This window comes from Marmota monax, unplaced genomic scaffold, assembly GCF_021218885.2.
Source record: "Marmota monax isolate L192 unplaced genomic scaffold, Marmota_monax_Labrador192_F-V1.1 WCK01_AAM20220418_F8-fsc00074, whole genome shotgun sequence".
Taxonomy (NCBI): domain Eukaryota; kingdom Metazoa; phylum Chordata; class Mammalia; order Rodentia; family Sciuridae; genus Marmota; species Marmota monax.
The window spans coordinates 269,573-290,905 of NW_026694232.1; the positions used below are offsets into that span (position 1 = coordinate 269,573).

A 21,333-nucleotide genomic window follows, 5' to 3' on the forward strand; every position below is an offset into this window, starting at 1 on the left:
ATTGTTCAAAGCTAAAGGAACACCAGGACAGAACCAAATCTCCTGATGCCCTATATAGTTATTACAATCTTCTTTTAAATAACACAAAGTCAGGGTAGTCTCACTGCTAAACCAGCAGTTCTTCAGGAATCTTCCCATAATATGACAGGATGGAACCACCTCTCATACAAATCAACACTGTTATTTTCAAAGTAAGCACTCTAAGGGGTTGCTTGAACAAGAAAAGACAAATTTTCGGAGCTGCATGATATCCTGTGAATTGCATTCATGGAATGTCACAGCTTATTCTGATGCATTTTAAGTTGAACTGGGTAAACAGTGTTAGGTGTTTGATTAGTGTTAATATGCAAGATGCCATGATTAAGCATGATTGTTCTTTTGAATTACGAGACTTTTTAAAATATTCTTCCTTTGATCTCTAGCAAATGGTAAGAACAAAATTTGTAATTTAAAACATATTGACTTTGACTCAGAAATTCATTTACACATTGCAAATTTATTGTTACCTAATATATATAGATAGCTGGCGAAACTTTGGTCTGCCGAAAGAAATGATGCTAACTTTTTCTTCCTTCTTTGAATTGTGTCCAGTGATATATTCTCTTCTGAATTCTTGAGTCTATATAAACAGTAGAGGCTCAATGATCAATATTTTATGCAGACTTCTGAAAGAGAGCAATGAACTTGACTTTAGGAGGTAGCTGTCCTTAAAATCATAGCTGAACTCACGTTTGTTTTCCTGTTTGGACATCACCTTTGTTTTGTTTTTTTTTTTTTTTTCTCTAAGCATGGTGATTGGGAAGCACATTTAGTTTGTTTTGCTTGTATTTATTTCAATATGTACAATCATTCTTAGGGAGTTTATGTTCCATTTATATGCTACCAACTTTTTAAAATTTTTTTTTTTTTGCTATTGGATTCTAATTTTGAACATGTTTGTTGATTAATTTTGTAGTCACTTGAAGTGATTGTATTATCAATAAAGGGGAAATTTCACACCTAACCTTCAGTATTTTAAAAATACTTCACTGTGAAATGCTTCTGAAACCATATATTTTGACAAGGCCTGCTTCCATTTCGGTGTGTATAAAGTCAGCAGGCAAGCTCTCAATAATCTAATAATCAGTTATTTCACTTGTCATCTCACATCAAACCATAATTTTCCCATGGTAGTATTTAACTTACCTGACTCTAGCCACTATTAATGTATTTCTATAGCTTATACAACATCTAGTTATCACTCTGTCTATTTCAGCTTGTTCATACTAATGATTTATTCTCATTTTCTCTAGGATATAGACCTGCAGCTAACTGGATTTGATTTATAAGAGGGAAATCTACAGTCAATGGCCACCCTCACCAAGTTGCTACTATGGAAAACAGAATGGTCAATAGGATATGGTCTGATAAATAGAGATGATTGAAGATGCTGCCTCAATACATGTGAAATCAATGGGAGATACTTGCTGCATGAAGAGTGTTCTGAACTTTTCCTGACCAGCTCACTTTTGAGGAATTGGAGGCATATAATACCATTATACAGTCCGTCTCCAGTGGATATAAATACATTTGCCTCACTGTAACCAGACAGCTAGACAACTAATGTGGGATCATGGCACGGCCCAGATGCATGTGGCCAGATTACGTTTGGAGAGCAGTGATGGCATGCTTGGTACACAGGGGATTGGGCGCCTCCTTGACTCTCTGTTTGTTGGGATGTTTAATTCAGGCTGCCCATGTGCTCTCACAAAAATTGGATGATGTGGACCCACTGGTGACAACCAACTTTGGCAAGATAAGAGGGATTAAGAAAGAACTCAATAATGAAATTTTGGGGCCTGTTATTCAGTTTCTTGGAGTTCCGTATGCAGCTCCACCAACAGGAGAACATCGTTTTCAGCCTCCAGAACCACCATCTCCCTGGTCAGATGTCAGGAATGCCACTCAGTTTGCTCCTGTGTGTCCCCAGAATATCATTGATGGCAGGTTGCCAGAAGTCATGCTTCCTGTGTGGTTTACCAATAACTTGGATGTGGTTTCTTCGTATGTACAAGACCAGAGTGAAGACTGCCTTTATTTAAACATATATGTCCCAACTGAGGATGGTGAGTTTTTGCAGGAAAAACAGGGAGATTTATATATGTAGATATATATTTTATTTCTATTCTAACAATATTACTTGATGTGTACTGGTAGTATGCATGGCTTTTCCTGTCGGCATGTAGACATATTTTACATGCTTGCATGCCGCTCTTTCTGTTTATGTGTGTCAGTATATCTGTTATTTTTTTTTCCTGTGCCTACTCATTTTCTTACCTCCACAGCACGTATATTTAGGTAGAAATGGGCTCCTAATTTCCATTTCCTACCAAATGACTTCTGAGAAGATGCATCAACATTTCCTCATTGCATGTGCAGGCTCAACAAATTGGGGATCTTTCGCACTCAGTAAATGCAGGAGCGTATTAAGATAGATAGTGGTGTTGCATGTTCCGGCGGTCTGTGATGGAGCGCCATGTTATTTTCTAGTCTTCTATTCATTTTTCAGTAAAAAGAATATCCAAGGAATGTGCCAGAAAACCCGGCAAGAAAATATGTAGAAAAGGAGGTATGTATAAAAGTGAAAATTAAAAAATGGGTAAAAAGCTTACCAAAGAAGAACGAGACACTCTCTTCTGTAAGGATGATCTGCTGATGCTGGGAAGTGAATGATTAGGTGATATTTGGAATTTGATGAAGTTCGGCAGGGAATAGGAAGATGGTTGAGGAGAGCTCCAGCTGAGTAAATAACATTGGCATAGCTCATTGATGATGCCTTATGTTGTAGTGCTGGTAGCATCGGCAAGAATTCAATCTCTGCTTTGAGTTTGCTTATGGGGAAGGAGATACTCAGGGTATTGTGTTGCCTGCAAGGAACACACCCAGTGCTCCCCACTACCTGATCAGTTTTGACTTCTGAATTCTTTCTAAAGAGATTCAGATCTGTGTTCCTCCTCAAATGCATCAGTTCAGTACAGAGTTTTATTTATGTATTTGTTTATTCTTAGCTCCTTTCTAACATCCTATGAACTTTCTCCTCATCAGGGTAAATTGACCATAATTGTGGGCAATTGGCATTATTAAGTAATATTTTTTCCAAGAGCCTTTTCATTTGCAGTTAAAATTCCAAAAGGGAACGGGATTTTTATATTTAATATTGACTGTCTTCAAATTACTTTAACATTTTTATATTTATGTTAAACAATTTAAAACATAGAGAAGAACATGATTCAGAAGCTACAATCAAATCAACCTTCAAATCATCCTCTAGCCAGATTGAGCAAATGTAGACTCTGACAGCTGCAAGCTTGCATCTGAATGTAGCTGGTCCACACTCTGTTTTTATATAACATTCCGTAAATCACTCATAGGAGAGGAAGATTTTCTATGACAGTAAATCACCTAAGTGTTATTTTGACCTTATTCATAACTTTGTAGAATTTCCAATCTTCATACAGAAGTCATATTAATATTCTAGTGCTGCATATTCTCTCTCTCCCTCTATGCACTTCTAAACTCCGGGCTGGACCAAGTCAGATTTCATTACTGTATCCTTGTGGGGCAGGGAGGGTCTAAACTGTTCTGTTTTACTGGGATTGCATTATGTGAAAGACACTTCAAATGACAAAATTCTCAACTGGGATCAGAAGTATTTGCCTTAAATCGACATTTGTTTTGTTCTTGCTCTTGTTTCTTTGGTACTACTGGTAGAATGGAATTTAACTTCCATTTTTTAAACATGATGCTATAATTTGGGTTAAAAGCACAGTACACTTATGAAGGTGGAAATGAAGGCAACAGGGGTGTTTTAAACAACTAAAAACAAGTCTTTTGTTTTTCCCCCAATGAAAATAACTGCAGTAATTTACATGCCTCCGATTAATGTACAATACTGCAGTAGTTATTATTATGCAGCTTATCAGGCATGTGTAATTAGCTAAGTGACTTTCACCTCCTATCACAAAGATGTTGATTCACAAAGTCATAAATAAAGATGCAATTGAAGAATGCATAAATAGAGCATAATACATAAAAATATGTATGATCAAGAAAAAGATAATGGCATCAAAAGTTAAGCTAGTAAGTTAGAAAGTGACCTTTCCTCTCATACAACTTCAGAGAGAAAAGGATTTCTTAAAACTTCATTTTTCACTGTTCTTTGGATTTTTGGTTCCATCTGCTTTATAAGACAGTTGGCAAAGAGGTGTGTAGGCTATATTACTTATCTTGGCAGACTTTGAACCAATTTATAATTGGACTGGGGACAATATCTATAGATGCCTGCTTGACTCTTTATGGTTTACAGTCCAAAACTATTGTGTTTTTATATATTATTACTTGAACATTTTTTTTTAATTATTTTGCTTAGAATTTAATATATCCTTTTACTTTAAATAGGTTCTGGTCACTTATTTGCTCTTTGTATATTATCCAAATATGAAAAGCAAAGAATTTAAATATGTTTTTTCCATACAAATAGCATTTTTAAAATACATAATAACCAACTTCAGAGTTGGCTTTAGAGTAGCAGAAAGTTTTTCTGCCCAAATCTTTATTCTTTCTTCTCTACTATAGAGTGTCTATTTTGGTCACTTCCAGAAATCATTATTTTCCTGTTTCAAGAAATTATTAGTCATTTCATATCCATTTATGCATATGCTAATAAATACCATATATGGATTATTAGTTCCTCAGCAGAATTCCAGAAGTTTATAAATGGTGGTTCAGGAACTGTGAGAGTAGTTGTGTTGTCCTTTTTCTTGAGGCCAGTAATTCTGGCTTGTTATTATTTACCTTTCTTTTTGTAAAGTATGTACAGTCATTTGCAAGAGGCAGATGGACCCCTATTCCTGTGCCAAGTACACTATAGTGTGTGCATCTGAATTCATTCAGAACTACTTCCTAATTGCCAATTATAACCCTTGTAGTATTCAGGAGAGTCAGCAATGAATGAGACAAACAAAAAGAATCCTCTTTCCATGGAACTTACATTCAAGTAATTTTTCAAAGAGCCATGCATTTTCTGCACTCTGATTTATACAAAAGGAAGAAAATATTCTCCTTCATTCAAGATACCATATTATAATTTTTAAATAGAGTTTTTATAATATTTTCCTGTGCATTTGAAGAAAAGAAACAGTTTTATCCATAGATTGCTTCTCATTCTAAAACAGGTCCCAGTTGCACATTTTAATCTATCTTTTTATATTTCCCATGATAGTTTTAGCCATATGTTAATTACCCTCTCGATATTTCTTCAGGGTTTTATCCTTGCAAAATTGAAAAGTAGAATGAATTTTTAGAATAAGATGACTATCAACACTTGCACAAACAGGCGGATAGTATTATAGAAACTCAAATTTGGAAGGGGAAGATATTTGCCTTTATATTCTAGGTGTTTTGCATAATTTGTCCATTTAAGCATTACAACAACTTCGTGAGAAAAGTATATTAGTATGCATTTTACCAATAAGTAAATAGGTTCTGAGAAGCAGTTATTTCCACCCAGTTTCTACTGCTATTAAAGGTAGAGGTATATTCTTCTAATTCTTGCCCATGTTAGAAAAGGTTCCATTATGTTAAATTTACTCCTGTAGATAATCCTGTTGCAGAAGCATGGATCTCTTCACTCTTCTTTCTTCCTTTGCACATTCAAACACATCAAGAGTTCTTTTTATTCTGTCAGTTGACAGTATTTTAAACAGACAATTCACCTTAATTGAATTGGGCCAAGCCACGCTGAGTAACTGATTTCCAAAAGCATGAATGGTACCCATTTTAGTGAATGCTTTTAATGTACATATATTTTTATTACTCTCTGGACTAAAATCCCCAAATAGTCCTTTTGGGCTGCTACCAAGGAGTAGCTTTAGCTGTCTAAGTTTCCCTTTGTTTCTCCAGGTTACTTGTGAGAGTCTTGTGAGAGTTGCTGACAAACAGCAAGGTGGTCAAATACTTGGCAGTAAACATTAGAAAGAGGAACAGGGGACCCAGAGAATCAAAAACAAATTGATTGGCTCCTGGATACTTCAGAGTTGTGCAGCCTTGTATTCCTGCAGCACTTTGACTATTATTTGCATATATCTTCTGAAATGAATATAGACTTCTCATTTCCATAGTCATGAGACTTTAACCCACTCTTTCATTTACCCCAATTTTTATTATTCAGAAACTTGGAATGTTTATAGATGCTGTGGTGTAATTCAGCACTTCTTAAGCATTTTGTTCTTGATTTTCAGGATTATTTTAACCTCTTAACCATCTTTACTTGAGGTGACACTGAATTTGCTCAGGATATTTCCCACAAATTTAGGAGTTATTTGGTTGTTTGTTTAACACAGGGACTTATTTTTCCCTAATTAATGTGTGTAAAAATGACTAATATCACTGTCAAGGTGTTCAGGCTTTTTAAAGGGGGTTATATTCCAGAATCCTCTTCTTTCTGGCTCATACATTTCTAACTAATTTATTTATTCATTTAACAAATATTTATTGGGTGCTTACTCTGTACTAATTATTACTCTAGGCCTAAGAGATAAATCACTGAACAAAAGAGGAAAAAAAAATCCCTGTCTTCCTGAAGCTTATAGCCTAGTGTGTAAAGACAGATTATAAACAATAAACACAATAAACAACTAAATTGAAAAGGTGCAATAAGGGTAAGAATAACAGAGTATGGAGGAAAGAGAATGCCTATGTGGAGGGTGAATGTAATTTTAATTAATGTGGTCAGGGTAGTCCTTTTTGGAGGAACGAAATGAAGGAAATGAGGTAGATATCTGGGGACAGAGCAAAACTGAGAACTAGTGGAAGGCTATTAGTGTGTCATTCTGTCTTGCACATTTAAAGAACAATTAGGAGTCTATCATATCTGGAAAAGGGATGGGGAGAGAAAGAGAACAAGATTCAGAATGTTCCGATTTAAAAAGAGACTGGCCAGTGTATTGATAGTAGGTCATGGGAGAACATGGAGAAATGGGGAAAACGGGAGAAGGGGGTTGTATTCCAGCAAGATCTGATCATGGTCCAGGCCCAAACCAGGGTATGATGATGAAAGTCGTAAATTCTCCACATATTTTGAATATCATATTTCTTGATCAACTTGATGCAGGCTCTGAAAGAATTCTAGATTTTTTTTTTTTAATAAGTGGAAGAATACACTTACCATCAATTAGGATGGAAAAGGAATATAAAATGATTTATGAACTAGTTCAGTGGAAAGGTGGTAAGTTTAGTTTTGGACATGTTAAATTTGAGATGATATTCAGATACTCCAGTGAATATATCAAGAAACCAGTGTCCTGAAGCAACTTTGTGCTACCAAGTTCAGGAAAGGTCTAGGCAGAGATATGAATTTGGAAGTAGCTGTGATAGAGAAGATAAAGATTTTTTTTTTTTTTTTTTTTTTTTTTTTTTAGCAGAGAGATGTTTATTACTCCTCCAAATCTTTAGCTGGTTTTATAGGGTTACTAGTTTAGATTTAAAGTTTCTTTGTCTTCAGAGCACCAGACCTCCCATTTGGAGCTGATTGCCATTTTTCAAAGCTTTCTGGTTCACCCAGGGGTTCATTAGGGTGGTGGAGTACAGTGGGTGGATAGAAAGCCCAGCAAGGCAATCTCGCTCCCATTCCCTGTCCATTGGTCCCAGGCCTTGCCCAAGCTCCCTCACACTCCAATTTGGAAGAAGAAAGCTGGAAATGGAAGTACTCGCTAATCACATGCAGTGGTTCTTGGAGCCCGATGAGATTTCTGTAGCTTCCAGCAATGTGTGGGCACACTTGCAGTGAAGAATTTTTTTTTTTTTTTTTTTGCGATTTGCGCGATTTGCCTTTTTATTTTTTTTTTTATTTTTTTTTTTTAATTTTTTATTGTGGGTTGTTCAAAACATTACAAATTTCTTGACATATCATATTCCACACTTTGATTCTAGTGGGTTATGAACTCCCACCTTCACCCCATACACAGATTGCAGATTCATATCAGTTACACATCCATTGATTTACAAATTGCCATACTAGTGTCTGTTGTGCTCCGCTGCCTTTCCCATCATCCACCCTCCCCCCTCCCCACCTCTCCCCTCCCCTCCCCTCCTCTCTCTCTACCCCCTCCACTGTATAACCCTGAGGGTCTCCTTCCATTACCATGCAATTTACCTTCTCTCTCCCTTTCCCTCCCACCTCTCATCCCTGTTAAATGTTAATCTTCTTCTCCTGTTCTTCGTCCCTACTCTGTTCTTAGTTACTTTCCTTATATCAAAGAAGACATTTGGCATTTGTTTTTTAGGGATTGGCTAGCTTCACTTAGCATAATCTGCTCTAATGCCATCCATTTCCCTGTAAATTCTATGATTTTGTCATTTTTTAATGCAGAGTAATACTCCATTGTGTATAAATGCCACATTTTTTTTATCCATTCGTCTATTGAAGGGCATCTAGGTTGGTTCCACAGTCTTGCTATTGTGAACTGTGCTGCTATGAACATCGATGTAGCAGTGTCCCTGTAGCATGCTCTTTTTAGGTCTTTAGGGAATAGACCAAGAAGGGGAATAGCTGGGTCAAATGGTGGCTCCATTCCCAGCTTTCCAAGAAATCTCCATACTGCTTTCCAAATTGGCTGCACCAATCTGCAGTCCCACCAGCAATGTACAAGTGTACCCTTTTCCCCACATCCTCGCCAGCACTTGTTGTTGTTTGACTTCCTAATGGCTGCCAATCTTACTGGAGTGAGATGGTATCTTAGGGTGGTTTTGATTTGCATTTCTCTGACAGCTAGAGATGTTGAGCATTTTTTCATGTACTTGTTGATTGACTGTATGTCCTCCTCTGTGAAGTGTCTGTTCAGGTCCTTGGCCCATTTGTTGATTGGGTTGTTTGTTCTCTTATTGTCTAATTTTTTGAGTTCTTTGTATACTCTGGATATTAGGGCTCTATCTGAAGTGTGAGGAGTAAAGATTTGTTCCCAGGATGTAGGCTCCCTATTTACCTCTCTTATTGTTTCTTTTGCTGAGAAAAAACTTCTTAGTTTGAGTAAGTCCCATTTGTTGATTCTAGTTATTAACTTTTGTGCTATGGGTGTCCTATTGAGGAATTTGGAGCCCGACCCCACCGACTGTAGATCGTAGCCAACTTTTTCTTCTATCAGACGGCGCGTCTCTGATTTGATATCAAGTTCCTTGATCCATTTTGAATTCACTTTTGTGCATGGCGAGAGAAAGGGATTCAGTTTCATTTTGTTGCATATGGATTTCCAGTTTTCCCAGCACCATTTGTTGAAGATGCTATCCTTCCTCCATTGCATGCTTTTAGCCCCTTTATCAAATATAAGATAGTTGTAGTTTTGTGGATTGGTTTCTGTGTCCTCTATTCTGTACCATTGGTCCACACGCCTGTTTTGGTACCAGTACCATGCTGTTTTTGTTACTATTGCTCTGTAGTATAGTTTGAAGTCTGGTATCGCTATACCGCCTGATTCACACTTCTTGCTTAGCATTGTTTTTGCTATTCTGGGTCTTTTATTTTTCCATATGAATTTCATGATTGCTTTCTCTATTTCTACAAGAAATGCCATTGGGATTTTGATTGGCATTGCATTAAACCTATAGAGAACTTTTGGTAATATCGCCATTTTGATGATGTTAGTTCTGCCTATCCATGAACAGGGTATATTTTTCCATCTTCTAAGATCTTCTTCTATTTCTCTCTTTAGGGTTCTGTAGTTTTCATTGTATAAGTCTTTCACCTCTTTTGTTAGGTTGATTCCCAAGTATTTTATTTTTTTTGAAGATATTTTGAATGGAGTGGTTGTCCTCATTTCCATTTCAGAGGATTTGTCGCTGATATACAGGAATGCCTTTGATTTATGCGTGTTGATTTTAAATCCTGCCACTTTGCTGAATTCATTTATTAGCTCTAATAGTTTCTTTGTAGAGCCTTTTGGGTCTGCTAGATATAGAATCATATCATCTGCAAATAGTGATAATTTAATTTCTTCTTTTCCTATTTTTATGCCTTTAATTTCTTTCGTCTGTCTAATTGCTCTGGCCAGTGTTTCGAGAACTATGTTGAAGAGAAGTGGAGAGAGAGGGCCTCCCTGTCTTGTTCCAGATTTTAGAGGGAATGCCTTCAGTTTTTCTCCATTCAGAATAATGCTAGCCTGAGGCTTAGCATAGATTGCTTTTACAATATTGAGGTATGTTCCTGTTATCCCTAGTTTTTCTAGAGTTTTGAACATAAAGGGATGCTGTACTTTGTCAAATGCTTTTTCCGCATCTATCGAGATGATCATATGGTTCTTGTTTTTAAGTCTATTGATGTGGTGAATAACATTTATTGATTTCCGTATATTGAACCAGCCTTGCATCCCAGGGATGAATCCTACTTGATCATGGTGTACAATTTTTTTTATATGTTTTTGTATCCGATTCGCCAGAATTTTATTGAGGATTTTTGCATCTAGGTTCATTAGAGATATTGGTCTGTAGTTTTCTTTCTTTGAAGTGTCTTTGTCTGGTTTAGGTATCAGGGTGATGTTGGCCTCATAGAATGAATTTGGAAGTTCTCCCTCCTTTTCTATTTCCTGAAGTAGCTTGAAAAGTATTGGTATTAGTTCTTCTTTAAAGGTTTTGTAAAATTCTGCTGTATACCCATCGGGACCTGGGCTTTTCTTAGTTGGTAGTCTTTTTATGGTTTCTTCTATCTCCTCAATTGATATTGGTCTGTTTAGGTTTTCTATATCCTCCTGACTCAATCTGGGCAGATCATATGACTTAAGAAATTTATCTATGCCTTCACTATCTTCTAATTTATTGGAGTATAAGGATTCAAAATAGTTTTTGATTATCTTCTGTATTTCTGAAGTGTCTGTTGTGATATTGCCTTTTTCATCCCGTATGCTAGTAATTTGAGTTCTCTGTCTTCTTCTCTTCACTAGCATCGCTAAGGGTCTGTTGATTTTGTTTATTTTTTCAAAGAACCAACTTTTAGTTTTGTCAATTTTTTCAATTGTTTCTTTTGTTTCGATTTCATTAATTTCAGCTCTGATTTTAATTATTTCCTGCCTTCTACTTCTTTTGCTGTTGTTTTGCTCTTCTTTTTCAAGGATTTTGAGATGAAGTATGAGATCATTTATTTGTTGGTTTTTTCTTTTTTTAAGGAATGAACTCCAAGCAATGAATTTTCCTCTTAGAACTGCTTTCAATGTGTCCCATAGATTCCGATATGTTGTGTCTGTGTTTTCATTTATCTCTAAGAATTTTTTAATTTCCTCCTTGATGTCTTCTATAACCCATTGATCATTCAATAACCTATTGTTCATTCTCCAATTGATGTATGCTTTTTCCTTCCTTCTTTTATCGTTGATTTTCAGTTTCATTCCATTATGATCAGATAAGATGCATGGTAATATCTCTACTCCTTTATATTGTCTAAGAGTTGCCCTGTGACATAATATATGATCTATTTTTGAGAAGGATCCATGTGCTGCTGAGAAAAAAGTGTAACTGCTTGATGTTGGGTGGTATACTCTATATATGTCAATTAGGTCTAGGTTATTAATAGTGTTATTGAGTTCTATAGTTTCCTTATTCAACTTTTGTTTGGAAGATCTGTCCAGTGGCGAGAGAGGTGTGTTGAAGTCTCCCATGATTATTGTATGGTGGTCTATTAGACTCTTGAACTTGAGAAGAGTTTGTTTGACGAACATAGCTGCACCATTGTTTGGGGCATAAATATTTATGATTGTTATGTCTTGTTGGTGTATGGTTCCCTTAAGCAGTATGTAGTGTCCCTCTTTATCTCTTTTGATTAACTTTGGCTTGAAATCTATTTTATTTGATATGAGTATGGACACGCCTGCTTGTTTCCGAAGTCCATATGAGTGATATGATTTTTCCCAACCTTTCACCTTCAGCCTATGTATGTCTTTTCCTATCAAATGCGTCTCCTGTAGGCAGCATATTGTTGGGTCTTGTTTTGTGATCCATTCTACTAGCCTGTGTCTCTTAATTGGTGAGTTTAAGCCATTAACATTTAGGGTTATTATTGAGATATGGGTTGTTCTTCCAGCCATATTTGTTTATTTCTGTTACTAAACATTGTTTGTTTTCCTCTTTGATTGTTTCCCCCCCCCTTTACTGTCCTACCTCCCACTGTTGGTTTTCATTGTTATTTTCCATTTCCTCTTCCTGTAATACTTTGGCTAGGATGTTTTGAAGAGATGGTTTTCTAGCTGCGAATTCTTTAAACTTTTGTTTATCGTGGAAGGTTTTAATTTCATTCTCCATCCTGAAGCTTAATTTCGCTGGATACACAATTCTTGGTTGGAACCCATTATCTTTCAGTGTTTGAAATATGTTATTCCAGGATCTTCTAGCTTTCAGAGTCTGTGTTGAAAGATCAGCTGTTATCCTGATTGGCTTGCCCCTAAATGTGATCTGCTTCCTTTCTCTTGTAGCTTTTAAAATTCTCTCCTTATTCTGTATGTTGGGCATCTTCATTATAATGTGTCTAGGTGTGGATCTCTTATGATTTTGCACATTCGGCGTCCTGTAGGCTTCTAGGATTTGGGATTCTGTCTCATTCTTCAAGTCTGGGAAGTTTTCTTGTATTATTTCATTGAATAGACAGCTCATTCCTTTGGTTTGGAGCTCTGTACCTTCCTGTATCCCAATGACTCTTAAGTTTGGTCTCTTAATGTTATCCCATATTTCTTGGATGTTCTGCTCATGGTTTCTTAACAGTCTTGCTGAGCTGTCTATGTTCTTTTCCAGTTGAAATACTTTGTCTTCATTGTCTGATGTTCTATCTTCTAAGTGTTCTACTCTGTTGGTAGTATTCTCCATTGAGTTTTTAAGTTGGTTTATTGCTTCCTGCATTTCTAGGATTTCTGATTGCTTGTTTTTTATAACCTCTATCTCCCTGTATAGTTGATCCTTTGCTTCCTGGATTTGTTTGCGTAATTCGTTGTCGAAGTGATCTTTCATTGTCTGATTTTGCTGTTTAATGTCTTCCTTGATACTCCAGATCATCTGAAGCATGTATATCCTGAATTCTTTATCTGACATTCCATCTGCTGCAGCTGTTACCTCTTCTAAAGTTGCGTTGACCTGCATTGCTTGTGGTCCTTTCTTTCCTTGTCTTTTCATACTGCTTGCGTATCTTTCCTGCAGGTGCGGGCGGCGGCTCTGCTCTCTCCTTATTCCAATTGGGGTGTCGTGGCTACCACGCCGGCAGGTCACTGGGCCTGTTCTGGGAGCTGGTGGCGGCTCTGTTCTGCCCCTACTCCAATTGGGGTGACGTGTCTGTCGTACCAGCAGGCCACTGGGCCTGTCCCGCTGGTCTGTCGCAGATCTGCCCACCTTTCGGGCACGGGTGGAGGCTCTGCTTTGCCCCTACTCCAATTGGGGTGTCGTGACTACCCCGCCTGCAGGATGCTGGGTCTGTTCCTGGCAAGGGAGGCGACTCTGCTCTGTCACTACTCCAATTAGGGTGGTGTTTGTACCACGCCGGTAGGCTCCTGGGTCTGATCCGCCGGTCTGTTGTAGGTCTGCCTACCTTGAAGGCGCGGGCGGCGGATCTGCCCTGCCCCTCCTACCACGCCTGCGGACCCCTGGGCCTGATCTGCAGGTTGATCACTGGTCTGCTCACCCTGGGGGCACGGGTGGCGGTTCCGCTCCACCCCCACTCCAATTGGGGTCACGTGACCACCACACCGGCAGGGCCTGATCCGGGCGTGGGATAAGGATCTGCTCTGCCCCTACTCGAGTTGGGGTGACGTGTGTACCACACTGGCAGGCCACTGGGCCTGACCCGCCAGGCTGTCACAGGTCTGTTTACCTTGCAAGCGCGAAGGGCGGCTCTGCCCTGCCCCTCCTACCACGCCCATGTACTACTGGGTCGTGGGTCTGCCCACCTGGCGGGTGTGGGTGGCGGCTCCGCTCCGCCCCCTCTCCAATTGGGGTCACGCGGTCACCACGCTGGCGAGCCGCTGGGCCTGCTCCGGGGGCTGGCGGCGGCCAGGCTCCTTCCCTCTGGCTCGAGGACAAATTGAGGAGACTCGGGTGACTGAGCCTCACCCCCCTTACCAGGAGACCAACTGCTTATGTCACCGCTGGTATTGATGAAGATCTCTCCTCCACCGCTTTCTGCTGACATCAGATCTCTGCCATTTTGGTATCCTATGCGAATGGCAGCATTTCGTTCCCCTTGCCTGGCAACCCAAGCAATGGGTGAGTCCTGACCTGCCCTCAGCAGGACCCGGACCGAGACACAGTTTCCGCGGGCTCCTAGCCCCGGTCCAGGGAAGTTCCGGGAGCCGGAACTCGGCCGCTCTGTGCTCGGTCGAAGATAAAGATTTTAAAGTCATGAGGTTGAATGGGAATAAATGTGTGTACGTGTGTGTGTGTATGCGCACGCGCACACACACACACACACACATATATATATATATGAATATATGCATATTTTCAGAGGTTTCAGCCATGTTTGGCCCAGTTTGGGCCAGTTATAAAGGAGTGCATCATGTTCACCTTATGGTATCTTGGAAATGAAAGAAGGGAAGGAGCTGGGACCCAGTATTCCCTTTAGTGGCATACACCAATCATCTGACTTTCTTCCACCAACACCTCCTACCAGTCGGCAACTCATCCTTTAGCATAGAGTCCTTTGAGGCACATTTAAGATTCAAACTGTAGCAGGAAGTAGACCTAGATCTTTGTTGGCCTGGAAGTGAAGTGAAGAAAATGAATCAGAGCAGATGTGGTGATCCACTTTATGCAATTGAACTGGGGAGTGATGTGGGTCTTACACACTGGAGTAGGCCTAAGAGAGCATGGAAGACACTTTGGAGCCGCTGCACAGAAATAATTAGTTTAAGGAGTTTTGTTCTACAAGAGAGCAGGAAAAAATGAGGGAGGAAGACAACAAAGTTTGTTTTCATTTCTGTAGGTTAAGATGGACGAAGTTAAGAAATATTTGTGTGGAGTAGGAAAAAATTAAAATATAGAATAAAAAAATAAAATACAGGATAAAGATGGCAGAACTTCTGGAAAAATATCCTTGTATATATGAGAAAGATGGGATTCAGTACAAAATTGGGGTTTGGGATTAAAAAGAACACGGGCACATACTTTACATTAACATGTTGCTAGGCACAGTATATGAATACATGGATAGAAGTGGTAGTGTGATTCTATTCTTATCTGTTTCTTTTGTTATTCTTTAATATATAATATTAAGGGGAAAGGTGCTAGAATTCATTAACATTGGTGAGCTCTTACTATATTCTAGGCATTTGGCCATATTAATTTATTTAAAATCATAACAATCCTGTGAGATTCTTATCCTCACTTTATAGATGGAGAGATGGAGGACCAAAGAAGTTAAATATCTTGCTCAGATATTCATAAAGTTTTGGCCAACTAACTACACATATATTTTTAGGGGATTACTTTATAATGGAGGAATTAAAATAAAACAAAAACAGAACAACAGAAACAACCCCAATCCTGTTTATTTGGGATTGCAGATAAAATAGAAATCAGTGGCCAACTTGTTAGTAGAAAAATCACCCCATACTGAAACAGTTGTAAAATCTGGTTCACTTGGGGTTTGAAGATGAATGGGAAACCAAAGATTTGACTTCAAATTTGAATTTGAAGTAGCTATGGATGGATTTGGTTTAGTTTTCTGCACATTGCACAACTTAAGTTGGAACTCTGAAAGGAAGTAGATCTAAAGGGTTGTAAAGTTTTACAAGAACAACATCAATTGTTCCATTGTTTATTGACAGGCAGAGAGAGTTTCTTGAATCAGATGATTAAAAGAACATTATAGGTGTCCAACTCAATTTTTCCAGAAATAGATACTTTCTTCTTATAGAAACTAGGGTTGACATTGAAAACATTTAAGACTTAGGCCACCAGAAAAAAGAGTTATATTACAAAATAAATCCTTTGTAGAAACTAGTCTTTCTTATATCTTGTGCAATATTGTTCCCTTACATATTGTCTTCATAGAGAATATTATAAGCTTAATAATTATGATTCAGTCTTAGCTTTAACTGACTTCTATGGTACTTACTAAAAAAAAGTTTACTGATAATTTTATGGACTTTTATAAATTTCTCCTATGGATACATTTTACTTTTTTCCCTGATGGTGGTATATTATGAAGTAGTTTTGGACATGACTAACTTCAAAAACTCTGCTGATAACAACCACACAAACTCTTTCTGGATTAGGACATTCTTAAATTCTGGATTAGATGTGGAAGCATGATTTCTAACAATAAATCTTATTTTTTGTTTAATTAATTTTTTGTTGTTTTTTATATTTATTTAAAAAATTATATGACAGTAGAGTATATTTTGAAATACTACACGTACATAGAATAAGTAAAACTTGTTCCACTTAGGATCCTATTATTGTGGTTGTACATGATGAGGAGTTATACTGGTGGTGTATTCATATATGTGGATAGGAAAGATATGTTCAATTCATTCTATTGTCTTTTCGGTTCCCATCCCCCCACCTTCCCTTCATTCCCCTTTGTCTAGTTTGATGAACTTCTAATCTTCCCCTACCTTGTTGTGCGTTAGCATCTACATATCAGAAAGAACATTTTGTCTTTGGATTTTGGGGGACTCGCTTATTTCACTTAACATGATATTCTCCAGTTCCATCCATTTACTGGAAAATGTCATAATTTCATCCTTCTTTATGGCTGAATAATATACCATTGTGTGTTTGTGTGTGTGTATATATATATATATTTTTTTTTCTTTATCCATTCATCTGTTGTAGGGCACCTAGGTTGGTTCAATAGCTCGGCTATTGTGAATTGAGCTGCTATAAACATTGAAGTAGCTGCGTCACTGTAGTATTCTGATTTTAAGTCCTTTAGGTGTAGACAGAGGAGTGGATAACTGGGTCAAATGATGTTTCCTTTCAAGTTTTCTGAGGACTGTCCATACTGCTTTCCAGAGTGCTTGCACCCATTTGCAGTCCCACCAGCAATGTATAAGTGAAACTTTTCCCCCACAACCTCACCAGCATTTACTGTTGCTTATATTCTTGGTACTTGCCGTTCTGGCTGGGGTGAGATGGACTATCAGAATAGAGTTTTGATTCACATTTCTCTAATTGCTGGAGATGCTGGACTTTTATTTCACCATTTGTGTTTCTTCCTCTGTCTGAAGTGCTGGTGATAAAGATTTTCTCCCATTCTGTAAGCTCTCTGTTCATGTTCTTGATTGTTTCCTTTTTTGTGAAAAAGCTTTTTAGTTTGATACCATCCCATTTATTGATTCTTTATTTTACTTCTTGTGCTTTAGAGTCTTATTGAGGAAGTCGGTTCCTAAGCTGATTTGTTTTTAACTGATACATAAAGAGATAAAATTGCACATGGAGTAATGCAGTGTTTTGATGGATATGTACATTATGATGCAGTATTTAAATCAGGTTATACTTATCTGTTTCCACAAACACTATCATTTCTTTATGGTTAAAACATTCATATTACTTTCTTCTAGCTTTTTGAAATATTTAATACATAATTGTTTATATGTAGTCACAGTTCTGTTCAATAATAACACACCAGAACCTCTTGCCCCTAACTATAACTTAGTGCCCATTTTTCCACCTCTCCTCATCTCTCCCTTGTCCCGCATCCTCTTGTAACCACCATTCTACTCTTTACTTCTTAAGCTCAGCTTTGTTAGGTACCATGTAGTATGACTGAGCTCCTATGGTGCTTGTCTTCCTGGGCCAGGCTCATCTTCACATAGCCCTTCATAAGTGAACAGGATACATAATGGAAGACTTCCTGCATTAGTTGCCCAGGGTCGCCGTAACTAACTGTGTGGCATAAAACAACAGACTTATTCTCTCCCAGTTATTTAGCTGAGATATCTGTAAAGGAGCATTCTGGAGGCTCTGATGGATCATCTCCCTGCCTCTTCCAGCCTCTGATGATTGACAGCAGAACTTGGTGTCTGTTCACTTATAATTGCACCATTCCAATTTCTGCTTCTATAGTCACATGTCTTTCTTCTCTGTGTGTGTCCCTGTGTCTTGCATTTTCACATGGTCTTCTTATAAGGATGTTAATCATTAGATTTAGGTACTACCCAAATTCAGTAAGAATTCACCCTAATTGCATTTGTAAAACATCTATATTAATTTGTCACTGGGTTGGTTGGCTGGGTTGCCATTACAAAGTCCATAACCTGCATAGCTTAACAGAATTTTTTTGCTTTACAATTTTGGAAGTTACAATCTGCATTACCTTCTAATGGATATGGAGAAAAATAATTTTAGGTCTCCCTTCTTGACTCACAGATGGCTATCTTTGATACCACCGGTTATCGGTGACAAGTTCTGCTTCCTCACATGTTGAAGTTTGAACATTAGAGAAGCATGCCAAGACAAGCATATAATGCAGGGTTTATTATTTTTTATTGATTTTTTTAAAACTAAATGACATCAGAATGCATTACAATTTATATTACACATATAGAGCACAATTTTTCATATCTCTGGTTTTATACAAAGTATATTCACACCAATTCATGTCTTCATACATGTACTGTGGATAATGATGACCATCACATTCTACCATTATTGCTAACCCCCTGCCCCTCCCTCTCCTTCCCACCCCTCTACGCTATCTAGAGTTCCTCTATTCCTTCCATGCTCCCCCTTCCTACCCCAATCAACCTAGATGTCCTTCAGTAGATGAATGGATAAAAAAATGTGGCATATGTACACAATGGAATATTACTCAGCAATAAAAGAGAATAAAATCATGGCATTTGCAGGTAAATGGATGGAGTTAGAGAAGATAATGCTAAGTGAAGTTAGCCAATCCCCAAAAAACAAATGCCAAATGTTTTCTCCGATATAAGCAGGATTTATTTAAAAAGGGGTAACACAGACTTCTCCCAGGAGGGAGAAGGGGGCCATAGCTGGTATCCTGATATCCCAAGAAGCAGATGTTCTGCACTTTTTATATGTTCTAGGTTTCCTTTGTTCTCCTTCTTCTGCTTATCTTTCTCCCTCCTGCATAGGTGACTAGGCCCAGAATGCTCATTGGGATGGCCAAAAGGTGAGAAACAGGTGGGCTAAGGGGGAAGGGCAGGATAGTGTAGCCCAGGATGCATTAATTAACAACTTTACAGCTCCCTGCAGGGAGGGGCAACTCCTGAGACAGATTACCTTAGCAACAGGTTGGAGCTGGGGCATGTTCTGGATAAGGGTGGAGGAAGGGCTCAGAAGGAATTAACACTTCAGTCCCTCAGGGGACAGTCTCCAACTTGCCAGACTCACTCAAAATTGGCCTCCTTGAATCACCTGACTCGATTTATCTATCTATACTGACTGCCTGTCTAATTCTGGTTTCCTTTTCTCCTTTTATCTCTTCATGTGGCATTCATAGGTCTGTGTTCAAATTATTGCTCTCCCGCCTTTTAAAAAATGAAGACACCAGGTATATTGAATTAGAACCCAATTCATCTTGACTCTGTAATGCCTCCTCTTGACTAATTACATCACAACACTATTTCCAAATAAGGGCACATTCTAAAATATTTGTATGGACTAGAACACACAAATTTAGGGAAAACAAAGAATAAACAGGATGTTATCAAACTAAAAATCTTCTTCACAGCAGAGGAAACATTCAAGAACATGAACACAGAGCAGAATTTTCATGTTCTGAGGATCAAAATGGGCTTAAATTCTTAAGACACCAAGGACACTTTGGCTTTTTACTGTAGCTCCATAACTATCTCAAAATTGTGCAATCATTGTGCCTATTTTTAAAGGTTAAAACATTATTGCTTATTAAGATTTGATAGCTTGTCCAAGTTTGGTGTGCTGAGGCTCCTGTTCAAATCAAAATCAAATTTTGTGTGATATCCATCTTCACCACAATGTTCCTTCTGACAAACGTGGATTCTCTCTGCTCTCCAAGATTTTAAAAATTTCTTTCTAAGTACTTTTCCATCAAGATAAGATTAGTCCAATATATTTTTAAATACTCAAGAATTGAATCTGTGTAGACAAAATGATTCACATTTTTTTTTACATTTTTTGAATTTTAAACATTTTATCCAGATGGTTGCTTACATGCAAAGTTGTTTTCAGTCAAAATTAAGATCTTATCCATGTAAAACTGATGTAGCATTAATTTTCAATTCTGTTTCATTTATCAAAATTAGGTAATTTTGACAAAGTTCTTTTTAAAATGATTTTTAATCTAAGAGCTACTTGTTTCTTTACTGTAATCCTATTCATTCAGTATCTAGGTAACAAGATCATTAGAGAAATATGATGAATAATTTTCATTAAAGCATATAAAATGTTGCAAAAATCAGATTTAAACAATGACAAAAAATAATCTAAATAGAAAAGGATCTGGAGTCATTGTAACAGTAATTACAATTTTCAAAAGTAGAAAATCTAATGAGGCAACTATGTCTGTAGTTGTCTACACTCCACTTTACTCTTCCTCCCTTTACTTTGAGGCAAAGGTCATCTGAATAGTTACCCCCAAAGGGAAATGAAATAGCCTCTCCTAGTCTTGGAAGGATGCCCCAGACATCTTCCATTTATTTTATTTTTTCTTCTCACAATAGAGTTCCTGTTCCATTCTCCCCAGAACCTTCTGGACTCCTTCTTTAGAACCTTCTGTCCCAGTTCATCCAAGTGGGAAGTGTTACGGTTTAGATACCCAGTTCCCCCCAAATTGCATGTGTCAAACAGTGAGAGGATTTTCAGAGGTGAAATGATTGAGTTATGAAAGCCTTAACCTTATCAGTGGATAATCCATTGATATGGTACTAACTGTGGGCAGGTAGGATGTGACTGCAGAGGTGCATCTAGGGTTTTCATATTTTGTCCCAGGAGACTGGAGCTCTCTCTGTTTCCTGAGGAGCTTTCCTCCTCCACATCCTCCTGCCCTGCCTGATGTTCTGTCTCACCTCAGGCTCAGAGCAATCGTGTAGCCCTCTGTGGACTGAATCCCTGAGTGCCAAAGAACTGTTCCTCCTCTAAAATTGTTCTTTTGGGGCGTTTTGGTCACAGTGCTGAAGAATCTCACTAAAACAGGAAGTAAAAGGAAGCGGAGGGAATAGGGTCATAAGTATGAAAAGCAAAGGGGTGACACTGGGACAAAAGTGTAACTCCGCCAAATTGCAGTAGTAAGTTGCTCCAGGGAAAGGAAGAGGGAACACTGGGGAATTATAAGAACAACATATGTATGCTTTGTAATTTGGACTCTAGACCTCCCCGGAGCAGCTA

The 21,333-nt window shown here is 38.0% G+C and overlaps 1 protein-coding gene across 7 annotated transcripts in view; it reads left to right on the forward strand.

Annotated features, from left to right (window-relative positions):
- Window positions 1-21,333, forward strand: part of Nlgn1 (neuroligin 1) — an 899,700-nt gene that overhangs the window by 194,364 nt on the left and 684,003 nt on the right. For 5 of the 7 annotated variants that reach the window (XM_058586176.1, XM_058586178.1, XM_058586177.1 and 2 more), the window contains exons 2-3: window positions 1,293-2,105; window positions 2,549-2,608. In XM_058586176.1, the coding sequence (XP_058442159.1) occupies window positions 1,613-2,105; window positions 2,549-2,608 (553 nt within the window). In that variant the 5' untranslated portion in view covers window positions 1,293-1,612. The remainder of the gene's footprint in view (window positions 1-1,292; window positions 2,106-2,548; window positions 2,609-21,333) is intronic. The other 2 variants (XM_058586179.1, XM_046466875.2) reach the window with 1 other exon arrangement.